General features: G+C 37.1%; 1 protein-coding gene across 3 annotated transcripts in view; it reads left to right on the top strand.

Annotated features, from left to right (window-relative positions):
• The window catches only part of LOC127658237 (ubiquitin carboxyl-terminal hydrolase 45), a 63274-nt gene that overhangs the window by 19624 nt on the left and 25829 nt on the right, over nucleotides 1–17821 (top strand). For all 3 annotated transcript variants that reach the window (XM_052147429.1, XM_052147428.1, XM_052147430.1), the window contains exons 6-8: nucleotides 6370–6518; nucleotides 7035–7130; nucleotides 7260–7390. In XM_052147429.1, coding sequence (XP_052003389.1) covers nucleotides 6370–6518; nucleotides 7035–7130; nucleotides 7260–7390 — 376 coding nt within the window. The remainder of the gene's footprint in view (nucleotides 1–6369; nucleotides 6519–7034; nucleotides 7131–7259; nucleotides 7391–17821) is intronic.

Raw genomic sequence — 17821 nt, 5'->3', positions numbered from 1 at the left:
GGACGACGCTATAGGCAGCTGTAACGGCTGGTTTCTTCGCCGGTTATGTGCAGATTTAAAGGGAAATATGTAGATGATCAGAAAATTTTAAAAAGTGAACGCAAGAATATGCACAATAGGGACACAGATATGAGCAGCATGCACAGTTATAAGTACTGCACTAAAGTAACTCAGATATCGGATCTAAACGTCATGTTTGTGAACAATTAAGAGAAACTGTGCGCCGGTTTTTAGTGCTTATTCGTCTTTTAATTTGTGCTTTATTATCTTTCAGTAATACACATACGTAATGCTTGATGTCTATGTCCTCATGAAATCAGAGACTCTCTCCTCAAAATCTGAACACAAGTGGTAAAAAGAGACGACCAGGTGTAACGGTGATGTGCCTCATTTGTACAGTACATTTGTGATCGGATCACCCAAAACACATCGTAATACCAGTGTACACCTGGTCTCAGTTGGGGGTGAATGCTTGTGTAGTTGATACAATACAGTCCTGTGTTTGCGCACCACGACGAAATAAAACAATACTGTGAGTCGCAGAGCGCTGACTTTAAGTTGTGTAGTGTACACTTGGCTTAAGTAAAAGGGAGTAAAGCAAGAAAAAAAGTGAGTTAATGAAAGTATTTTTATTTTCGTGTGACGTTCAAGGTTTTTTTTTTAAAAAAAAAAAGTTTATTTGGCCAATTTGTTTGAGTGTCTTTGGTTCTGCATAACATTTGGGCCAGCTCCGGAGAGCATTGTTGTACAAATGAAAACCAATTTACTTCCTGAATAAGAGAACATTGATTGACCTTGGGCCAATGCGCCAATATGGATTCAGAGGGGGGACAAAAACCTGATGAAGCCGTGGATGCAGGAATGTCAGGTCCACCTAAAAAACATTACAAGACATCTAGTGTTGTGTTTACCTATTGCATTCCATTCCTATTGCTTTGTTGTGATTGTCTGAATTTGTATAAATAGCTTATATAAGTATTTCAGCCTTAGAGTTTACGTTGATCTATGTGTCAGCTTGGCAGCTTTTACCAACCCCCCCGGTATTGTCCAGCAGATATTTGTCAAAGCCAGGTGTTGAGTTGACCTTGACTTGAGAGCAAATATCCCCCATCTACACAGGCATTCAATAAATTTACATGTCTATTATTGTATGTTAAAGTGTTTTTTTTCTCTTAAATGTTGATTCTTTTGAGCCTACAGAAATGCAAAGGAATATTTTATGTTTTTTAGTTTTGTATAGTTTGTCCAAAAGATGACTTTCAACCTGTATGCTTTCATTTTGTTTAGTATTTGTGGATCTTTCCCATATTGAAGAGGTATGTAGAAATGAATGCAACCAAAGGCAGAAACTTCATATCTATAAAAACTACTAAGTAATTTTCTCCACTTTCCTAAACGGAAATCATTCATGCAAGTATAATTGGGGCATAAGTAAAAGGCATATTATAACACTTGAGGGAAGGGATGGACTGAACCGATACCTGGATTGAAATTGGCTCTGATACTATGGCTTTTAGACGGATCGGGTATCGGTCCGACGAGCCCGATCCAAATCTGATAATGTGTGTTAGTCATGTTCATTACTGTCAAGCTAAATGTACTTAAAGTACTTCATATGACTCGTGCATTTTATTCAAAGCCACTCTAAGACATGCAATAGCTCTGTGAATTGCAAAAGGTAGTGTTTTAGAAGTAAATATATAAAATGCATTCTCAGCTCCAGCGCGTAAGTGAATGCCACTGCTCTGTTTACACACACACACACACACACACACACACACACACACACACGCGGCTATTTTTAACCTTCACAGTGGTGCGTAATATTTCGCTACTCACGAATAACATCTCAGATGTAGATACTCAAAATCTCAGTTCTCTTATTATATGCATTTAGAACGGTTCATTTGAATAAGAAGCTAATTAAACTACTGTGAACTTGCCTACAAACAGACACACAGGACTTCCTGGAGAGTTAATTATGTCAAAATAAAAGTGTGAGGGTTTAAAATTTAAAGGTGCACCATTGGGATATATTACTATTATAATATATTATTATTTGTTTACAATAATATGTAAATAAATAAGTTGAATGTGTTCCGAAAAATAACTGTAAATGAAAAGTGAGCTGATATATAATCACATTTCCGGTGTGTCAGAAGTTTACATACAATAAGTTAACTGTGCCTTTATGAAGTTTGGAAAATTCCAGAAAATGATGTCAAGCCTTTAGACAGTTAGCCAGTTAGCTTCTGATAGATGGTGTACTGAATTGGCGGTGTACCTGTGGATGTATTTTAAGGCCTACCTTCAAACTCTGTGCCTTTTTGTTCGACATCATGGGAAAATCAAATTAACTCAGCCAAGTACTCAGAAAACAACATTGTGGACCTCCACAAGACTGGTTCATCAATTTCCAAATACCTGAAGGTACCATATTCATCTGTACAAACAATAGTACGTAATTATAAACACCATGGGACCACGCAGCCATCTTACCGCTCAGAAAGGAGACACATTCTGTCTCCTATAGATGAATGTAGTTTGTGGCAAAAAGTGCAAATCAATCCCAGAACAACAGCAAAGGACCTTGTGAAGATGCTGGAGGAAACAGGTAGACAATTATCTATATCTGTAGTAAATCCATGTAGAAACATGGGGGTGGAAGCATCATGTTGTAGGGGTGCTTTGCTGTAGGAGGGACTGGTGCACTAAACAAAATAGATGGCATCATGAGGATGGAAATTTTGTGGATGTATTGAAGCAACATCTCAAGACATCAGCCAGGAAGTTAAAGCTCGTTCGCAAATGGTTCTTCCAAATGACCAATGCTTGGGGACAATGACCCCAAGCATACCTCAAAAATTTTGTCAAAATAGCATAACGACAACAAAGTCAAGGTATTGGAGTGGCCAACACAAATCCCTGACCTCAATCCAATTAAACCTGACTCTGTTACACCAGTTCTGTCTGGAGGAATGGGCCAAATTTCCAGTAACTTCTTGTGAGAAGCTTGTGGAAGGCTACCCAAAACATTTGACCCAAGTTTAACAATTTAAAGGCAATGCTACCAAATATTATCAAAATTGTTTGTAAACTTCTGACCCACTGGGAACATTATGAAAGAAATAAAAGCTTAAATAAAACACTATTACTCTCTACTATTATTCTAACATTTCACATTCTTAAAATAAAATAGTGATACTAACTGACCTTATACAGGGAATGTTTTCTACGAATAAATATTAGGAATTCTGAAAAACTGAGTTTAAATGTTTTTGGCTAAGGTGTATGTTAAACTTCTGACTTCAACTGTAATATTAGTTACTCATGCTCATTCAAGTTATTTGATATGTTGAGGCCTGGATTTCCATCCCGGTTGTTTTATATCTGACTAAACTGTTAGAAGTTCTTAACCATGCCCTTAAATGGAAAGTAAAACTGTATTTAATTCTAAAGTTATTTAAGTGCCTTGACTTCTTTGAAGAAAAACAACAACCTTGAAAATAATATATTATTAATGAATTATTTTTTTATAAATTATTTAACATTATAATGAATATTAGTAATAAATAATATGTTAAGAAATCCTGTGAGATTGGTTGGAAGGCAGCGTTCTTAATCATAACACACTTCTTTTTGGGTGTACATTTTTTAACTCTTAGGTAGCATATAAAAAAAAAATTATTACATAAATTGTACGTTTAATTAAAATATTTTTTAAAGCAATTTTCCTCTGAATGAGAGAGATGAAAATGTAAAAATAAAGGGGCTTCTTAAACATAAATGGAGAGTCAGACAATAGGGCACAATCTCCTTCACTGTATGTTTTTTTTTTCTTTGAAACAGCCCCGCTATTTGCTGATGCATTAACAACAGTGTAAAACAGTGTAAATAGTGGGATTTGTAAGAGGCAAGTAGCACCAGGCTGGCTTTCTCTCTCATTCTCAGTGCCTGGGGTGCTTGCAGTTGTTTAGTTCATTAATGCTTAATTTGACAAAGCTACTTGTGTTATCCTTCACAAGTGGTGCGAATGAAAAAAAAAAAGATGAGCAAGATGTTATTTATTATAGCCTTTTAAAAGGAAGTGTTTGCAGTCTTTTTGCAAATTGTGTTTACTGACTTTGAGTTAACAATGCATGACAATTTTAATGTTACACAATCATACTGTACAGAAAAATTAAGTGTTGGATTTACTTACAGCATATATGTAGCATTTTTCATCATGATTTGTAAGTAAATTCAACTTATGGTCATTTTATATCAGCTCAACTAGAAAACATTTCTCAGATATACACATGTATCATTCATCTGTTTTAACTTAAAAATGTATGTCACACTAACAAGATTTAGCAACTAATAGCAAGTTGTTTCAAACTAACATTTATATCACTGCTTTTACATAAAGAAAATAAGAACTGAGGTCAGGCATTAAACTTGATTCCCTAAAGTGCACAAAATGCTGCACTTATGCTTCAGCTACAGTATGCATATTCACACGCTCCAGGAGAAATTACTTGAATCGAAAAGGATCCAAGTTGACCACTAAGGGAACACTAATCAGCCAAATGGTGACTTATATTAAACGGCTATTTACAGTAAAACAATATAAATAACAATATAAATAACACTAAAAATAACAAAAATCAATGCTTAACAGCAACTAATTAAATGCCCACATAAGTTCTTTTTGATGAAACATGCTTAAATTATTAAAGCGCAAGGGCTTATGGGTATTCCTCACAACCTCAGTTCTTTTCTTGATTTAGTAATACTTAAAATCTTTGTAAACTAAAGAATTTCAAGGAACTCATTTACATTATCTTTTGTAACTAACTTCAGCTCAAAATGTATATTTTGTGTTTTGCACATAAATGAAAATTAAGGAAAGCTAAAAATGTAAATATGCACAGTATATTTCTGAGTTGACACTATTTTTATACGTTATGGCTGTTGAGACAAATTGTTTTTGTAATATTTGTATTATTATTTTTTTAGTTGCCTATGTTCAGGAGGTTTATTGTTTTATGCTTTCCGTGTATTCTGTGTATTATGCTAAATGTAAAATGTAAGAATCTTTAAAAAAGTTATTTCAACATGACTGTGGCTGGTACAGCTTTTAAACAAATATGAAAAGCACAGTATACAACATAGATTGATGGATGATGGAGAAGATATATATATATATATATATATATATATATAGAAATACAGCAGAATACAAAATACTTATGTTTATATTTAATGATTGGTTAAGCAATAGACCAAGACATTTTAATGTAATATGTGATTGCAATTTAAAAATGACAGATTTTTACGTGTATTGCTATTCAGATGTTGCAGGTATTGCTGTTAAAAAAAAAAATAAGGTAAAGTTTTCATTAATGTTAGCACATTGTCATTGTAAAGTTAAATCACTGTATTGTATCAGTCTTGTTGAAATGCTTAGGCACAATCAGGGTTTCCTGACTTGGTGAGCTATTTAAGGGACCAACTGCTCACTTAAAATTAATGTGCAGGTTGCCTTGATATCTCCTGAGTGTTTAGGACAGTGCGCTGGTCATTTCTCTTGAGTTTTGTTGTTTTTGTGCAGAAAATTCTCCCTTTCTCTCTCTGTGGGCCTTGTGTTTACCCGTCTAGGCCAAGAAGCTCCCGCAGAGTCATGGCAGTAGTGGGGGGCAGCTGGGCTTGCTCCATGCTCCCTAACCAGTGTACTTTTATCCAGCTGTCATCTGTAGCCTCTCCCAGCTGCTACACAGCATGTTAACCCATTTATGCTGCAGAAAATCGGGGGACTCTAATGCTCCAGGGGGGATCAAGACCAGGCCAACTCTGGAACAGATCCTCACATAGCAGTAGATATTTTCTTTTAGATTATTTTTGCTTTGCGTCAAGTTTTCTTCATTTTGTAAATTAGCAGCAAACTGGGTTTTATTTTTAATGCAGAAGAGTTAGAATAGACTAGAAGAGAGACTGATAAAAGTTTCAACTATATTATTTTACAGACCTTTTATACTTCACTACTTAATCAGTCAGTGGTTTCCTTATATAGTTTTTACTGATAAATGGCAAAATCTCTTTCCAAATCTCTTTTCGGAACCATTCCTGTTTGTCAGAATTCACTTAACTAAAAAAAAAAAGCTTTTTTTTTTTACTTAATTTTTCTATTTTTTTTATAGATATTCATAAAGCATGCTATAATGTTATATTTTCTGTATGTTATTGTTTTATTTATTTATATATGTTTTTATTCTTCATGTCACAAACCAGAATTAAAGAGTAATTAATCATTATTCCGATCTGAAAAAATAAATCAATATATCGGTAGATCTCTAGACTAGACGCATTAACTTGACTTCTGTCCTTCAGGAACAACTTCAAAAATCATCAAGCTTCGAGAGGATCCCACTGAGTATGTGGACTCTCAGAGAGGGAAGAGTCCAGCGAACAACACTCTTATCCCTGTCAAGGGCATCAACAATCTGGGCAACACCTGTTTCTTCAATGCAGTAATGCAGGTAAAGTCATCATGAATGAGAGCTCACATCACTCACTTTCAACTTTGGTATCTGGCCGAACTAATGGTTTGTGAACTGGGCTGCCAACACAAATATATTAAAAACAGTATACTGTATGGAAGCATTGCTAACATCACTGCATCAATGTTATGGACTTCAGCAAACTCATCCTTGTTTGCTGAGGACTGATCGTGCAATGTAATGTATGGAACTTTGTCTGAATTGTCGTTCAAAAAGCTGATGTCAGAAACATCACTATAGCAAATGGGGAAAAAATATAAATTTACAAAAAGTTTACAAAACAGTGCAAGATTGCTATCATTTATTCAGTTTGAAAATGTATGTCATGTTGGGGCATTCAAACGGGGCTGTTGTGCCGTTTCTCACTGCTTTTTATTGCGAAGCGCATGAACACCACATTTTTAAAACGCTTTGTCAAGTTAAAAGAACTTTTAAAAGTTGTTTAACAAGCTGATACTGTACTTATCTCAAATATCATAATGTTTTTTGGTGTAGAATCTCTCCCAAACACATATGCTGAATGACCTGATTCAGGAAGTCAGGGAGAAAGGTCATAAGATGAAGATCTGCCCCACTGCTGAGAATAACTTGGTACGTTCCTTTAATAGACTGGTTCAGTCCAACCTTTGTTCTGTTCTCCGTCATTATAGCTTTCTGATTTATAGTGAAACATCTCACCTCTCTGTATGGAAGTGATATGGGTGCTGTGCCTTCTTCCAGGGGCCACTTACTGTGACATTACCCAGCCCAGAACCTCTCACTTCAGCCATGTTCCTGTTCCTCCAAAGCATGAAGGAGCCTGGGAAAGGGCCTGTCTCCCCCAAGATCCTCTTCAACCAGCTCTGTCAGAAGTATGTCTACATTTCCGCTATTTGTAAAAACATTAAAGAAGCACTGCGCATCTGCTCCGACATACCTAAACCATTCCAGTAATGGAATCAATGCTTTCATACAAATTGGATTGTCATACTTCAGATTTGAGGTTTTATGTTGTGGAATGCCGTTCTGTTATAGCAGGGGGGGATCAATGATTCTGAACATGGCTAATTGGTCGTCACTGTATGCCAAGTGGTTTTCAGGTTACGCTTTAAACTTATTGACTGGCTGGTTGGATTCCCTGCTCTCATGGATTGACTTTACAGAATGTGCAGGCTTAACAGTTCGCTGGCTGTTGTTTGAGCATTGTTTGAATGTGCTGAATGGTTGGGTGGCTCTGGCAGGAGCATGCCAGGCAGTTGGGTGTCTCTCTGGTGCTTCTGTGATATGAACTCCAGTACTGTGCCTTTAGCAGACCTGTGGGTTTGCATGTGTACATGTGCGGCATCCTCACCTGGCACCATCTCAGCCTTAAGCACAGCTATTCATTTGTGCATGTATGCACACAAACACATGTCTGTGTATGTATATGTCGACCAATATGTTACAGTAAATGCAGATATTTAGAGAACAGGGTGGCTGATGGTTGATATAATGCCAATTTGTACTAATATGATTTAGTATTATTAGAGCTGTCAATAGATTGATGTCAATAGATGAATACATTTGCTTTTATTAAGATCTCCCCATCATTTTATTGATAAACAAGAGCATACACTCTCCTAAAGGATTATTAGGAACACCATACTAATACTGTGTTTGACCCCTTTTCGCCCTTCAGAACTGCCTTAATTTTACGTGGCATTGATTCAACAAGGTGCTGAAAGCATTCTTTACAAATGTTGGCCCATATTGATAGGATAGCATCTTGCAGTTGATGGAGATTTGTGGGATGCACATCCAGGGCACGAAGCTCCCGTTCCACCACATCCCAAAGATGCTCTATTGGGTTGAGATCTGGTGACTGTGGGGGCCATTTTAGTACAGTGAACTCATTGTCATGTTCAAGAAACCAATTTGAAATGATTCGAGCTTTGTGACATGGTGCATTATCCTGCTGGAAGTAGCCATCAGAGGATGGGTACATGGTGGCCATAAAGGGATGGACATGGTCAGAAACAATGCTCAGGTAGGCAGTGGCATTTAAACAATGCCCAATTGGCACTAAGGGGCCTAAAGTGTGCCAAGAAAACATCCCCCACACCATTACACCACCACCACCAGCCTGCACAGTGGTAACAAGGCATGATGGATCCATGTTCTCATTCTGTTTATGCCAATTTCTGACTCTACCATCTGAATGTCTCAACAGAAATCGAGACTCATCAGACCAGGCAACATTTTTCCAGTCTTCAACTGTCGAATTTTGGTGAGCTCTTGCAAATTGTAGCCTCTTTTTCCTATTTGTAGTGGAGATGAGTGGTACCCGGTGGGGTCTTCTGCTGTTATAGCCCATCCGCCTCAAGGTTGTGCGTGTTGTGGCTTCACAAATGCTTTGCTGCATACCTCGGTTGTAGCAGTGGTTATTTCAGTCAAAGTTGCTCTTCTATCAGCTTGAATCAGTCGGCCCATTCTCCTCTGACCTCTAGCATCAACAAGGCATTTTCGCCCACAGGACTGCCGCATACTGGATGTTTTTCCCTTTTCACACCATTCTTTGTAAACCCTAGAAGTGGTTGTGCGTGAAAATCCCAGTAACTGAGCAGATTGTGAAATACTCAGACCGGCCCGTTTAAATCACCTTTCTTTCCCATTCTGACATTCAGTTTGGAGTTCAGGAGATTGTCTTGACCAGGACCACACCCCTAAATGCATTGACGCAACTGCCATGTGATTGGTTGATTAGATAATTGCATTAATGAGAAATTGAACAGGTGTTCCTAATAATCCTTTAGGTGAGTGTATATTGCTTGTTCACTTATTCTGATTGGTCTTTATGAAGAGGACAAAATGGCATGAAGCAGTTCTAAAATGAAGTTACTCTAGCTAAATGAGTTGAAGGAATATTCCATGTCCAATATAAGTTTTTTTTAATTTAACCTTTATTTATCCAGGTAAACTGTTTGAGAACCACTTCTCATTTACAAACATGACCTGCTAGCTATTGGCGAAGAGGAGATGGTAGAGTGATGTAGCCAATTCAGGGATGGAGATTATTAGGAGGCCATGATATATAGGGGCCAATGGGGGGGAATTTGGCTAGGACACCAGGGTTACACCCCTACTCTTTACGAGAAGTGCCCTGGGATTTTTAATGACCACAGAGTCAGGACCTCAGTTTAACGTCTCATCCGAAAGATGGTGCTTTTTACAGTACAGTGTCCCGTCACTATACTGGGGCATTAGGACCCACACAGACCACAGGGAGAGCACCCCCTGCTGGCCTCCCTAATATCACTTCCAACAGCAACCTTGGTTTTCCCCAGGAGGTCTCCCATCCAGGTACTGGCCAGGCTCAACCCTGCTTAGCTATAGTGGGCAACCAAGCAAGAGCTGCAGGGTGATATGGCTGAGGTTTAAAGTTGATTATCACAAAAATTTACACAAAAATTGTTACAGTGAGGCACTTACAGTGGAAGTGAACTGGGCCAATATGTAAATGTTAAAAACGAATTGATTTAAAGGTATAGCCAAAATATGTATACACTATGCAGGTTAACATAATATTAGTGTGATAAAAGTGCTTACTAAATTTTTCTTTGTAAATGTATATACATTTTTACAACTAAATGACCATCAAAGATTTAAATAACTGTGACGAGGGCGTGGCCGGGCCGTAATGATGCATGGAGAGCGAGATAAAGGTGAGCCGGAGGTGCTAGTTTGAGAGAGAGAGACGCACGCAGCCGCATTGCATGTGTGTCTGCGTTTGTTTGTTTGTTTTATGTTGAGGTTCAGATTAAAACTTTGTTTACTGTTCAGCGGGTTCCCGCTGCCTCCTTGCCCGTTCATGAACTATTACAGTGGTACCGAAACCCGGGAGGAAGGAGGGATGCGCTGTCGCGGTCCTCACCGCTGCCATCCACCAGAAGAGCAGCTGCGGCTGTATGCCTGGGGATGGAAGGGTCGCTGCCGAGAGCCAGAGGAACCGCTGCCATCCGCCGAAGAAGGGGAGGAGTGGTTCCGTCTGGCAGAAGCTGGAGGACTCCCTGCCGTCCGCCGGGGGAGGAATGAGCTGGCGTCCGCCAGAGGGCGGAGGAGCGGTTGAGGACCGGGCGACAGAAAGTTCTCTCTCTCTCTCTCTCTCTCTCTCTCTGTGTATATGCTCACACTTCCCCTCTCCCCACGCCTCCCCTCGTCTCTCCCCCAGGTTTACAGGAGGCGGGGTGAACCACCGGCTGACAGAATGGCCGTAAAGGCAGCGTTTCCCCTCCAGAGATGGGTGGGGGGAGTTGGTCAGACCAGTGGTGCCACGGCCTGAATCGGGAGGGGGAAAAGTGTGACGAGGAGGAGGGCGTGGCCAGGTCGTGATGATGCATGGCCGGCGCTGAATCAGCTGATCAGTGGGAGAGAATAAAAGGGGATAAAGGGGAGCCGGAGGTATTATGTATTAATTTGTTTGATAAAGATAAAAAACACACGTATTTACATATTTTTAATAGAAAACGGGACTCTCCTCAATCACCACCAGTTACCAGTGTATTTTAATATGATTATTCAAGTGTTTTATCTACTATTATCTACTGTGCTATGAAATAGGTACATTTTAAACAACCAGAGATGATTATACATATCATGGGGAACTAACTTGTACCTATATAGTGGCTTTTAAACAGAGTTGAAAACAGACAATCTGCTCAAAGGAACAATAAGTGATAGCTTGTGCATTTCTGCAACTGGTGCAAAAGAAATTGGAAAACAGCGGCACACACTCTTAGGGAACCTGTAAACTAAAGCAATGTTAACAAATACTCCTAAGTCATGAATATTAGTTATGTTAATTATGTTACAGTAACTTCACCGGATAATTTAGACACATCGCAATCAGTTAACGCAAAAGACTAGGGATGTCTAGTGTTTTAATCTAATGTTTAATGTTTCTAATGTTTAGGGGGCGGCTGTGGCTCAGCTGGTAGAATGGGTCGTCCACTAATCGCAGGGTTGGTGGTTCAAATCCCGGCCCACACGACTCCACATGCCGAAGTGTCCTTGGGCAAGACACTGAACCCCAAGTTGCTCCCAATGGCAGGCTAGCACCTTACATAGCAGCTCTGCCGCCATTGGTGTATGAATGTGTGTGTGAATGGGTGAACGAGTCAACAGTGTAAAGCGCTTTGAATACCGAAAAGGTTAAAAAGGCGCTATATAAGTGCAGACCATTTACCATTTACCATGTGTGAAACAAATAATTTTACTGACTTTTAAACTTACATTTTGGAGTCGACTAGTCTAAAAATAAAAACCTCAGAAAACAGTAAAAACACTGTGTGTTTATGTGACACATTTAAAATACTTAATCTATTCCAACAGCCAAATCTTACACTAAATTCCACTGAAAAGGGGCATTTATCTGTGATGCGTTTGCCTTGCATTATGATCATTGTATATTACATATAGAACATGACACACATTCACTGAATCCTAATTAGTGAATGCTGGTATATTTATTGAAAACAATTGAATGAATAGTGCAGGACCAATAGAGCAATCCTAATAGCTTGTTCTAAACAGAATTCACAAAGAAAAAGTTACTTAACATATTAAAACAGTCAGGACATTGTTGAAAATAATTTAACAGGTAAGTCAAATCTTTGAGAGTGAAAATGTCAGTCACATTTAAAAACAACAACTGTTGGCCAAAGTGCTGTACAATTAAGCTAGTTAAAACGTAAGGATGTAATTCAAGGGTACCATATTCAGAACAATATTCACAAAAGGAGATAAAAACAATACCCAAAACAGTAAAAGTAATAATGTTACAATTGCAAAGTATCAAATGCTAAAAAAAGGGCATTTCAAGAAGTGATTTTAAATCATCAAGAGTTTGAGCAGACTTGATATGTAAGGGCAACTTATTCCAAAGCCTTGGTGCTGCAACAGTTACCTGTAAACTATTTAATGACCATAAATGTCTAAAGGATTGATGCAAAGAAAAAAACTCAGAAATGTACTTGGGTGCCAGACCATGAAAGCCATTGTAAACAAACTTTAAAACTTCTAACTGGATCCTGTTGGACAGGAAGCCAGTGAAGAGAAGCCAGCATTGGAGAGATACTAGTTTTTTTTTTCTGGTACCGTTCAGAAGCCTAGCAGCAGTGTTTTGAACCAGTTGAAGGCGTGACCGAGAGGATTGAGATTACAATAAAGTCTCAAAGAAATAAAAGTATGAATCACAGTTTCCAAATCGTTAAAAGTTAAAAATGTTTTTAACTTAGTTGTGGTCCTAAGTGAATTATGTAAATTTTTTGTAAAAAATGTGCATCCTTTGTAAAATAAATAAAATGTATAAATAAAGCCAAACTTAAATGTGTCAAAAATGTAAATGTAAAAATGACTAACATAAAAACCTGTCGTATTCCATCAGATGACTTGCAATAGGTTGCTTGTTGTATTTTTAAGATACCTTTGAGTCCCTTTTTAAGCTTTTAAATAGGAATGTCCCAATTACGAAACTGGTATCTGTATCTGGTCAGATAGTGCGCTCATGTAGTTGTACTTGTATTTGTAAAATGCTCTGATACCATCTGACGTACGAAAGTTCAGTTCAGATACCTTTATTTAACCAGGAATGAAAACTCATTGAGATAAAATATCTTTAACAAGAGTGACCTGGCCAAGAAGGCATCAAATACACAATGACAAATAACAAACAGACAAAAAAAAGTAAATGATAAATCAAGTAGAGGATGAAACAAAATACATTGTAATATTCGGTCAAATATCTATGTCATTGCGTAAACATTGAACACACAAATTAAAATCAGTTTGTCTCTGTGATTATTAAGCCACAAATGCTGCGATTTAATGAGATAAATATATAGTTTGCATGTTCTGCTCACTTCAAAGTGAATGTGTGAAGCCGGCTGCTTAATCACCGAAAACCATAGATATCTACTGTATATGGAAAACACCATCATGAGCATTGCATTCTCTGTTTGTAGCAGATGACAGGAATCAAAGCACTAATTCACTTTTTAGTGTGTAGCATATACAGACTACATATTTATTTAAATAAATAGCATCCTTTAGTGGTTTAAATAACACTGGCTCTGCATTCCAAATGGGATAAATCAGCCTCCCAAGGGTACTTTGAGGGGAGAACACGATAGTCATGCTGTAAGACCCTATCAAACAACATTTCCAATAAAATTACTTACCGTAAGTGATTTCCAAATTAACATTTTTTTGAGCCACACCTTTCATTCCTCTAAAGCTCTCACAGTGGATGGTAAAGTATTTGGAGGGAATAGGGTATATGGATGATCCCTTTTGAATGGAATGCACCCCGAGTCACATAGTGGCCTGCCCTTCCGGATAAGAAACTACTGTAAAAAAAAAAAAAAAAAACACTGGAAAAACGGAAAGGTATTCACTCCAAAATAAAAGCTTTTGTCAAAATAAAAGTTCCATTTAAATGGAAAAGACAGAAATATATCACTACTGTATATTTAATACTACTAGTGATACCACTACTACTACTTATGATAATAAACAATAATAATTTTATTATACATTGGACATAAAAAGTCTACACACCCCTGTTAAAACAGCAGGTTTTTGTGATGTAAAAAATTAGACTACAATAAAATTAGAGATTAAAATTTTAAAGCGTTTAAAATGCTCGAGCGAGTTCTTCCTTTTTCCTCACGTGGCTTTAATCTATCGTGCGTGCGAGCTTCAATAACGTGCGGATTAATGCCGTTGAAATGCCTTCATAATTTATGCAGTTAAATTATTGTACATTTTTTTTATTTACAGTAACATTGCATAGGTTGTATTTTTTACAATAAAGGTGCAAAAATTCTGATATGATTTATCTTTTAGTTTTTTATGTCCCACAATCCTGCTGTTTTAACAGGGGTGTATAGACTTTTTATATCCACTGTATTTAACCAATATCTCACATCTGTGATGCTCTGTTGTTCAGTATTTTATGTGATTACAATTTAACTCCAGAGTTGTTGGTTGTGCTGTGAGGTTCTGTATAAAAGCACTTCATTTCATAAAAAATATTTAAAATATTATGGGAAAAAAAAAAAAAATCTATTTATTTTAAAGGTTTAATTAACTTATTTATTTAGACACCGTTTTGATGGTAAAATAGAAATAAACAGTTGATTATGGAATAATAAAAAATAGCGTTGGTAACATAATCGCCCAATACCAAATAGGAAGTATCGATACTTTTACTCATTCTCGAAAACATTTTTAATTGGTATCCGGACATCCCTACTTTGAAGTGAGGCTCTATCCACTGCCATTGAGTTTAAAAAATGGAGTGGGGTCTTCATTAAAACAACTCCTTTATTGTGATACATGAAGGGTTCCTCCAATACAAAAATGTTTCTCGATACTTGGCAACAAATAAAAACAATTCAGATTGATTAAATTACACAGAAAATTACTTGTCTAAAATAACTGGATCGAGTCTTATGGATACAAATTATGCCTTTCTGTTTTAATTAAATGCATACTGTACAGCTTTAATCAAATGAAAAAGTATAATAATACTAATATATATATATATATACACACATTTTTCTTTTTCATTTTTTTCACATTATAGAATAATAGTAAAGTCATAAAAACTATGGAATAACATAAATTTAACCTTGGGAATGATGTTGTGACTAAAAATCCAAAATAAATAAAAACTGTGTTATATTTTAGCATCTTCAAAATAGTCACCCTTTGCTTAGAATTTGCAGACTCTTGACATTTTCACAACCAACTTCTTGATGTATCACCCTGGGATGCTTTTTAAACAGTATTGAAGGAGATCCCATCTAGTTTTTATTTGAAATAAATTAATATGGTGCAACAATTATATTTTTGTCTACAAAACTAATTTCAAACATTTAAGCATACGCCTTCAGATTAAAATATTTGTAAGATCATGAGAAACATTTCAGTCAAGTGTTTCAAAAATGATGACCGGTTCTATATATACACACACTGGCAGCCAGAAGTTTGGAATAATGTGCAGATTTTGCTGTTTCGGAAGGAAATTGGTACTTTAATTCACCAAAGTGGCATTCAACTGATCACAAAGTGTAGTCAGGACATTACTGGTGTAAAAAAACCACCATTACTATTTGAAAAGTAATTTTTGATCAAATCTAGACAGGCCCAATTTCCAGCAGCCATCACCTTATCCTTGAGTAATCATGCTAAATTGCTAATTTGGTTCTAGAAAATCACTTGTCATTATATCAAACGCAGTTGAAATCTATTTGGTTCATTAAATTAAGCTTAACATTTTCTTTGTGTTTGTTTTTTCTTAAGTTCAATATTAGGACAAAGATGGCAAAATAAGAAACTGCTTTCTCTAGAAACTCGTTAGGCAATCATTGTTACGAGGAATGAAGGCTATACAATGCTTGAAATTGCCAATAAACTGAAGATTTCATTTCACAAAGGTGTACACTACAGTCTTCAAAGACAAAGGACAATTGGCTCTAACAAGTACAGAAAGAGATGTGGAAGGCCAGATGTACAACTAAACAAGAGGATAAATACATCAAAGTCTGTAGTTTGAGAAATAGACTCCTCACTTGTCCTCAGCTGACAGCTTCATTGGATTCTACCCACTCAACACCAGTTTCATGTTCAACAGTAAAGAGAAGATTCAGGGGTGCAGGCCTTATGGGAAGAATTGCAAAGAAATAGCCACTTTTGAAACAGAAAATCTAAAAGAAAAGGTTGGAGTGGGCAAAGAAACACAGACATTGGACAACAGATAATTGGAAAAGAGTGTTATGGATCTAAACCCCACTGAGATTTTGTGGGATCAGCTATACTGTAAGGTGCATTAGAAGTGCCCGTCAAGACAGCCAAATCTATGGCAAGTGCTACAGGAAGCATGGGGTGAAATGTCACCTGAGTATCTGGACAAACTGACAGCTAGAATGCCAAGGATCTGCAAAGCTGTCATTGCTGCACAGGGAGTATTTTTTGATGAGAACTCTTTGAAGTAGTTTAAGAAATTCTAAAAAACAAATTCAAATTGAAATAGTTATTTTTCACGTTATTAATGTCCTGATTATACATTGTGATCAGTTGAATGCCACTTTGGTACACTAAAAGTACCACTTTCCATAATCCAGTGGTGTTGTGTGTGTGTGAAGGAGATGACAGGGTAGAGAGAGACACCTCTTAATTATACTGTGGCATGCTGCGCATGTGACTGTATATTATTTCATTAAAATACATCATTCTGCTGTTTATTGATCACACTTGTCCATAAAGAGGCTTTTCTATTATTATTTTCAAATGGTCTTTGATTTAATCTCAAAATTCTCACATTACATTACATTTAGCTAATGGCAACATACTTTAAAATGGTGCCGAAATTAAAAACAAGATGATCTCATTCCGTTTTAAATTTTTTGGTATCGCAATATTTCGTTAGTACCAGCATATCATGCAACCCTAGATGCATAAGATAGTTATTCATATGATTTTGTTGTTTAGCATTGTGAAAGCATTAACACACACTGAACCTCTCTGCCTCATACACTTTTAAACTAATTCCCTCCCTGCACTACATATTCGCATGCACACAGAGCTATAGCTTGCAGTTTATACAGTGAGGCAGGGTCAAATGAAGGTATTCTTTGCAACAGTCTATGTGTGTATGTATTTGATTAAGTATGTCCTTGACAGGAAAGATCTTTGTGTAATGCGTTTGTTGACTGACAGACTGCAGGTCACAGCTGCTGGTCTAATCGGGTACTTGAACTACTACTACGCCATCTTATACATTTGCTGTGGTAGACAATGTGACAGAATGGTATCTTTTGAGACACAGTGGTTTAAAGGAAAGTGTTTTTGAAATTGGGATGAAAAACAACCATAAAATGGATGCCGACCAAGTTGTATGTTTGCGTTTTACACAGCTGAGTGCTGTTGGCATTGTTAATAAAAGGACAAGGTCATGCTGCCAGCTGGACAGATCTGAGCAGCACCAGTGCCAGGAGCGGTCCAAAGAGCAGTCAACAGCACTTGCCACACACTGTTCCTGGTGCCAGTGTGGGTCCCAGCCTGTAAACATACTCACACTGACCCTGACCCCAGATGTCTTTATATCTGTTTACTGCTTTTTGTAGCAACATTTATACCACAGCAAAATGGAATGCTTGATTCTGATTTTTGACAAGCGTTCCAAGGATTAATTTTCTGACCGTTGTATATCATTCATTGCAAAAATAACATGAAGACACTGACAAATTATTTTTGTATTGCAA

Source organism: Xyrauchen texanus, chromosome 17, assembly GCF_025860055.1.
Source record: "Xyrauchen texanus isolate HMW12.3.18 chromosome 17, RBS_HiC_50CHRs, whole genome shotgun sequence".
NCBI lineage: Eukaryota > Metazoa > Chordata > Actinopteri > Cypriniformes > Catostomidae > Xyrauchen > Xyrauchen texanus.
The sequence above is the reverse complement of the archived record's forward strand: the minus strand, read 5'-3'. Positions and strand labels throughout refer to the sequence as shown.